General features: G+C 37.7%; 1 protein-coding gene across 1 annotated transcript; it reads left to right on the top strand.

Annotated features, from left to right (window-relative positions):
- Positions 1–1,950: 1,950 nt before the first annotated feature.
- On the top strand, positions 1,951–7,226 carry FOXO1 (forkhead box O1). Its single transcript, XM_026073691.1, has 2 exons — positions 1,951–3,303; positions 3,670–7,226. The coding sequence occupies exon 1, from the start codon at positions 2,028–2,030 to the stop codon at positions 3,288–3,290; it is 1,263 nt and encodes a 420-aa protein (XP_025929476.1). The 5' UTR covers positions 1,951–2,027; the 3' UTR covers positions 3,291–3,303; positions 3,670–7,226.
- The last annotated feature ends 417 nt before the right edge of the window (positions 7,227–7,643 follow it).

Here is a 7,643-nt window from a genome sequence, read left to right as displayed (position 1 = left end):
AGATGCATTTCTGGAGATGCTGCTGTTACAGGTGGTACTTTGGGTTGGGAAATACAGCAAAACTAGCCAGAGACCAGAGCTGGTTCCCCTCTTTCACTGGTTTGAGTCACAAGGCAGGCAAATTCTGATGAGCTGGTTCATCCTCTTGTTTTGCTGCTGGGTGATGTAGTGGGTCTTGGGATCAGAATAAAAGCTTAGAGAAGATAGATGGGAGGAAAACAGTAGAAAGCAGACAGGAAGAAAAGTCAGTATGGGGTTATGCTGGTCTGGCAGCCAGTTTGGTTTTTGAGGTGATTGGCAAGGCTTGCTGGTCATGATGGACATGCTGTCCACCAGAATCTGTCTTTCCATTTCTGCTCCCCTAGATTTTTCTTGAGAACCTGCTAAAAATGATTATGAAAGAAATTGAGCTATTCCCATGTTGATATCTCCAATCTTATGTGTTGTTTTGTGGTTCCCTTCTACCGTTCTTCACAAACTGTAGTCTTAGCACAAACCTTGTAGATTATGCTGCTGTCCTGCCCTCCTACCAATACCTGTAGTAGGCTATTTCAACACTCTTCGAACTTCTGGCCTCTTGTTAGCTGTTATTTCAAAATTTAGGACAACTTTTCTGTAGATATTATGTTCTTTACCTGTGTTATGCAAGAAATTACATGACAAAAAAAAATGTTTATCTGCAGCTTGGTATTGCGAAGGATAGTCTCTTGTTAACCTGGCAACCCTTGGGCTTGGATTTTTAATTTTTGGTTTTGAGGTTTTAGGGTTTTTTTATTATTTAAGAACAAAACATGTAACGTTACTTGTGGCCCAGGACATAATGAAAAGCTTTGGTAGCTCCAGTCAGTCTTAGGACAAGATATCTTTATCTCATGCCCTCAGTTACCAAAGAGCCAATTTTTCATATTAAAATACTATTTTTGAAGAAGAAAGATGGTTTTAAGACTGAATTTTAATGCAATTTTGTCTGTGCTGTTTGTATTTCCTTCTCCCTCATGATTTCTTAGGCAATTTGTGATGCTTATATATACAACTTGGAACTTAATCCTCAGATGATTTTCTGTATGTACATTCTAATACAACACAACTAATAGGAACCTCACTGAGGTTCAGTGGCAATACTCACAGGCTGACGTGTTGGCAGGATTTAGGGATCTATTTGATGAGATCCCATTATAAGATCCATAAAACAGGATCTAGCATTCCTGAACTTTGCTTTGCCTAAATGCAATCGGTTTGAACTCATTAGAGTGAAGCTGATACCATATCTTCAGTGAGATTTGCCTGTCTGATATATATTGTCTCCTATATGAGCTATGTGTATTTCAGAACGACTCCTCCAGTATTTTATTTAACTTTGCAAAATGTCAGATCTGATCAGGCCACATGACAGACAAATTATGTGGCAGCTCTGCAAACTCATTTCAGCTAGTTCCAAGTGGTGAGTTGATAAATATATTTCCAGACTGGCATGTTTTCCTATTTCATGCTTACCCTTACATTTTCAAATGAGATGAGGGTATGTTTGCAAAGACAAATCAGTATCAACATGTCCAGAAGAGAAGCAACTTCTCTCCATTTGAAAGAGTTAAAATTGTGTAAGCAAGGATTTTAGCAGACTCTGTGGAAGGCCTGTCCATTACAGCAGGTTTTTTATAAGGACACGTGATGTGAAAGGCTTTTTTGAAACTTATGTAATCTTGAGCATGTTAAGTAACTCATTTTATACAGATAGATTGATACTGGGGATTGCGTTAGGAGTATGGTGTTACTGGGGACCACAGTTAGGAGTATGGTGTTTGGAAACTAAGCTGTGTGGAAGGATTCAGTCATGAAGTTATTTTTTTCCTGAAGTGCCTCTTACACATGTAGCATCAGAATAGGTTGATCTTTGAAAGTCAGCAGAAATAAAACCTGTGCTCTTACACCTTTTTTTTTTTTTTCAGAATTCAATCCGTCACAATCTGTCTCTGCACAGCAAGTTCATCAGAGTGCAGAATGAGGGAACAGGGAAGAGTTCTTGGTGGATGCTCAATCCCGAGGGTGGAAAGAGTGGCAAATCTCCCAGGAGACGAGCAGCGTCCATGGATAACAACAGCAAATTTGCAAAAAGCAGAGGCAGAGCTGCCAAGAAAAAGGCATCCCTTCAGTCTGGTCAAGAGGGAAATGGTGACAGCCCCGGATCACAGTTCTCAAAGTGGCCGGCGAGCCCCAGCTCTCACAGTAACGATGACTTTGATAACTGGAGTACATTTCGACCTAGAACTAGCTCTAATGCTAGTACAATTAGTGGAAGACTTTCCCCTATTTTGCCAGAGCAAGATGATCTTGGAGATGGGGATGTGCACTCCATGGTATACCCATCATCGGCCTCCAAAATGACTTCTACTCTACCCAGCCTTTCAGAGATGAGTAATTCTGAGAACATGGAAAATCTTTTGGATAACCTTAATCTCTTGTCGCCTAATACATCAATGACTGTGTCAACCCAGTCTTCATCTGCTACCCGGATGCAGCAAACGCCAGGTTACTCGTTCGCATCCTCAACCACAAGTATAGGTTCACCAAATCCAGACTACAGGAAATTTACTTATGCTCAAGCTAGCATGAACTCCTTGCCCCAAATTCCTATGCAGACTCTTCAAGACAGTAAATCAAGCTATGGAGCAATGAGCCAATTCAACTGTCCTGCAGGACTTCTGAAGGAATTACTGACTTCTGATTCTCCTCCGCACAACGATATCTTGGCATCAGTAGACACTGGTGTTTCCCAGTCTGGTGGCAGGGCACTGGGCCAAAGTGTGCTGATGGTCACTAACTCGGTGATGCCAACATATGGCAGTCAACCACCCCACAACAAAATGATGAACCCTAATGCCCGCTCTCACCAAGGACATAACCAGCCAACACCTGCAGTTAATGGTCGTGCCTTGTCACACACAGTGAACACCATGTCACATACTTCAGGTCTAAATCGCTTGTCGACGGTGAAGACTTCGTTACAAGTGCCTATGAGTCACCCGATGCAGATGAATGCTATGAACCCGTATGGCCCCATTAACACTTGCAACGGCTACGGAAGGGTGGGAATCGTTTCCCTCCACCAGGAAAAGCTTCCCAGTGACTTAGACGACATGTTAATTGAGCGGTTGGACTGTGACATGGAGTCGATTATTCGTAATGACCTTATGGATGGAGAAACGTTAGATTTTAACTTTGACAGTGTATTACCTAACCAAAGTTTTCAGCACAGCGTAAAGACAACCACACACAGTTGGGTGTCAGGCTAGGATGTAGTAGGAGGTAAGCTGTGCTTTTTATGATAAATCTGAAAAACAGCTTAAAGGGAAAAGAGATGTCTAATGCTTAATATCTGGGTGGCTTCCCACATTGGCATGTGAAGTGCCTCTACTGTCAGTCACTTTCCAGTCCTTTATTGGTTTGTAAATCAGGTTTGCGTTAGGATTGCCACGCACCAACTTCTGTTATTTTATGTGGAGTGCTGATGTTTTGCCATTGCTATCTTAAATAAAATCTTGCTGGTAACTAATGTTTATTAAAAACGTTTCCCCTCTAAGTTGTCTTAAAGATAGTTTGAACATATTTTAATTGGCAGCCTCTTTTGGTGTGAATGTTGATTTAATTGTATTTTTATTTTTATTTTCCTAGGCTACAGTTAAATTCTCCAGACTTGTCTGACAGCAGGAACTGAGAAAGCAGTACAAAGATGTCCTTCACCTTCCTTTTTAATTTTCTTGACAAAGCTGTGCACATGCACTAGCTTTTTTGGGGGTCTTTTTTTTCTTTTTTCTTCCTTTCGTCAGAGTTGGCAGCAGAGAGAGTATTTTCCTGTACAGGATATTTGCCCAAGGTTTGCAGGTTATGTGCTGCTGTAGATAAGAACTGTGCCACTGGAAATTTCATTACTCTGAAGTGCCAAATTCACTACACCGTATAATCACAGCAAAGACTCTTACATCATGTTGTGCTTTCGGTTTTGTACAGTATGATCTGTAGAAGAATTGTTTTTAAAGACTATCGGTTTTGGTCCAAGAAAAGTTTATAAACTTTTGTAAGAATACTGTGATGATCTCATGCCCTAAGTAAGTTTAACCTTCATTGATGTTACCTGTGTTCTGATGAATTGAGATAACTGTGGACTTGCTTTGCAGCAGTATGAACTGCTTTATTTTACTCAAAATTGCCACACATTTCATATGGGAACAGAATAGCCTGTTAAATATGATCCTACTAAACTCACTGACTATTCAAAACAAGCAGCAGGTTAAATGCCATTTGATAAGTTACCTGTATTCATGTAAATTTATGCAAGAATATATCTGGATTTCATTGTCAGACTAATGACTTTATTGTTGGACTTAAAATAATTTTTGGAATAGTTTCCAAGCTATTTTTCTTATAATTAAAGTCTACTTTTGTTACATAGGCAACTTAAAAATTACAGAATCTGAGATCTGGCAGCATTCATAACCTCTTCATTTTGTACAGTATTTTAACTGGATTAAGTACATGTTTTTATAAATTTCCCTAGCACTTGGGAGTGCTAATAAAGGAAAAGCTTAATAAGTATCTTGAATACAAAACATTTCTGTCCCTTTTTTGTTGTGTGATGTATAGATATAGACAACTTTATGTTTAGGAAATATTTAATCAGTTTTATATATACATTTTTAGAAATGTCATATGCTTCTATTATCATTTTAACTCTGACTACCACAAAGTGTTAAGTATTCACTGTTAGATGCTTGTACAATGCTTAACATTTATATTTATTTCATGGAGGTCTCATAATGTTTGTGCACTCAAGAGCAGGACCATTTGGAGAAAATTCATAATTTCAGTAAAATTAATGACAGAATTGTCATTTGTCTCAATTAGTGCTAGATTTAGGGTCTGTCAATGTTTCTGTTGTCATGCAGGATGTTTGAGGAGGTGAAAGTGCTACTTCTTAATGGGAGGCTGAAATTTCTGTGACCCCCTGTTTCAGGGCAAGAACATCACTTTTTTTGAAGTAGGAAAGAAAAAGTGAGTGGCAAAGTTATACAAATATAAGGACTTTAGAATAGGGGACAGAATTTATGACAGAGGCCTTGCTTCTGTGAAAAACTTTTGCTCTTGTTTGAGTAGGCACACTGACAACTACCAGAGCATTTTCACAATTTGGGTCTCGGATAAATGATTTCTGTATTTTTGTAATTGCATGATGTGTTTTTCATGGTTGTGTGGAATACTGGCCTCATTTGTCTTTTTGTTGGTTACTGCCCATCGTTTTTGTTACAGAAATCTTTGAAACTTTTTTTATGCACTGACAGTATGAAGAATTTTTGTGCTCAGACTGGCTGTTGTGAAGAGGAAGAGAAATATGTATTTTTGCTGATTTTTGTTCTGTCTAAATGGTCCACAACTGGAGAATGTTCTAATTGAAACTTATTTTCCCTCCAGTGATGAAGTATGGTGGAGAAAGAAAGGTAATGTGCCAAGAAAGCAGAGTTTAGTAATAAGCCATGTATTTAATGATCCTGGTATGGTTTCCTAAAACTCTACAATGTATTTATCTATGTGTTAGCATTTAGCTCCCCGTTGGGTTTAAATCACTTCTAATTACAGCTAGTCCTACTTTTTTAGATATCTTATTAGGGTTGTCAAGCAGTTGCAGAAGTTGATGTTAAGCTGTCCTGTGATATAGGATCTCTCCCACTGTGAAGTCTCTCTTTGAACTTCTGTTGAGCAAGATGAAATGTTCTTAGTGCTGTAGCCTCCGTGAAACAGCCTGCTTTTACTGGGAGATACCTTTAGTAGCATCTTCACCACCACATTAATAGTCTTTGAGACTTGATTGTAAATGCTGGCAATGGAACAAGCGGGGGGCTCACAAATGGGTTTCTGAAGATCCTTCTTTTTGCTGCACGTGCAAAAATTAGCTTGCAAATATGATATGCATACGCCAAAGTAGTCAAAAAATTCACCTCTCTGCGCAAAGGAAGCAGTATTTAACCTTAAGCTCCATGGGTTTGCACCTGAACATGCTACATTTAACAATATACCTCCTGTTTATTATTTACTGCTACTGTATAGCTTCCTGTATTCAGATATTTTCTTCATATCCATTTATAACTAAGAATARCATAAATGTAGCAGTTCCTTAATTACCACAATCTGTAGGAAGCCCTTTTAATTATTATGAAAAAGAGTTGTAGATAATCAGATGTTTTGAGCTATGTGGTCAAATTTTTTTTTTCTCTGTGGTGCCATTCTGATATTTTGCAATTGTAATTCTGGAATACTGTGAAGTCTGATGAAGGGCATATTGTCTGTCTTGAAAACAAACATTATGTGACCTCTAGTAATAAATCCTTTTTCAGTAAAAGTACCAAGTTTCTGGAGTAACTTAGTTTGTCAGAATTGTTGTAAATGATYGGTTTGTGAATTGTGCAGATGATCTTACCTATGCAGCCTTGTTTTTGACTTTTCTCTGGTTTGTACTGTTATTAAAAGTTTATTGTATTATAGAACTGTTCAGATATTTTAAATATAAAGATGTTTTGTTTCCATAATATAGCTATATGATATATGTTTAGGTAGTAGATGCATTAATTGGAAAGCTCTGCTTTGATAAACTGACAATTTGTCTACACTTATAAGCAAAAGTCATATTGCTTATTATTGGCTTAAGTCAACAGAGCATCCCTAAGAAGAGGAGAAGTTAAAATTGGACCAATTATAAAACAGTATAAAATTTGCACTTGTTAAACCACTGGATGTATGTTAGTACTTTTTTTTATTTTTTTACTGATTTGAAATTCCTGTTTTCATTATGAAATTGCTAGGATCCTTAATTTATGACTGATTTTACATAAGGTATTCTCTCTATCTTTCTCTCTCTTTTTTGGGGGGGTAATCATTATGTAAAATGCCGCATGGTTTATGCAAACAAAAAGAAAATTACTTGGCATTAAAACTGGCCTCCTTTTTGAGGGTGTTCCACAAACCAGCAATATCATGAGAGACTGGCATGTACATACTGCTAGTTCAGCTTGTGAGTGGTGTGACAGCTCTTCAGCGCTTCACTGCTCTTCGTAACATTGCAGAATTTAAATTCATACGTGGCTATTTTCAGAAAAAGTGCCTGATGTACTTTTACAGACACAAGAGAACAATCCCTTACAGTTTGTTGTATAAAGCCATAAATGTATATAAACTATGTTTAAAAGGTTTTGTGTCCTTTCTKGTATATTGAGAATGAGATTTGTACCAGGATTCTACTTGTGATTAGTAATCCTCCTACTCAGATGTTGTCGTAATCACTTTCGTTACTGCGTAATCTTTTTAATGATGACGATCCCATTTGGACAATGCTGATGGCATTAGCAATTTTATATAGAAAAATACCTCATGGTACCGAGTCTTGTCTGGCAAGATGATACCATATTAACAAGCAAACACTAACTGCAGAATCATTAACAAATTTTCCATGTCTTGATATAAAGGAATTTCTCTCTCTTGGAATTGCTTCTGGAATTGGAACTGTATCAGGTACAGTAACTGAATAGGGCTGAGTTATAAGTGTTTTATCACAACATAGTGTGCTGAAAGTAACTTGTTTACAAGTCTTTGAGACTAAA

This window comes from Apteryx rowi, unplaced genomic scaffold (assembly GCF_003343035.1).
Source record: "Apteryx rowi isolate R43461 unplaced genomic scaffold, aptRow1 scaffold_372, whole genome shotgun sequence".
NCBI lineage: Eukaryota > Metazoa > Chordata > Aves > Apterygiformes > Apterygidae > Apteryx > Apteryx rowi.
The sequence above is the reverse complement of the archived record's forward strand: the minus strand, read 5'-3'. Positions and strand labels throughout refer to the sequence as shown.

What these genes read in the sequence shown, in the direction of transcription:
- FOXO1 (XM_026073691.1), top strand. Translation starts at nt 2,028, where the DNA reads ATGCTCAATCCCGAGGGTGGAAAGAGTGGCAAATCTCCCAGGAGACGA.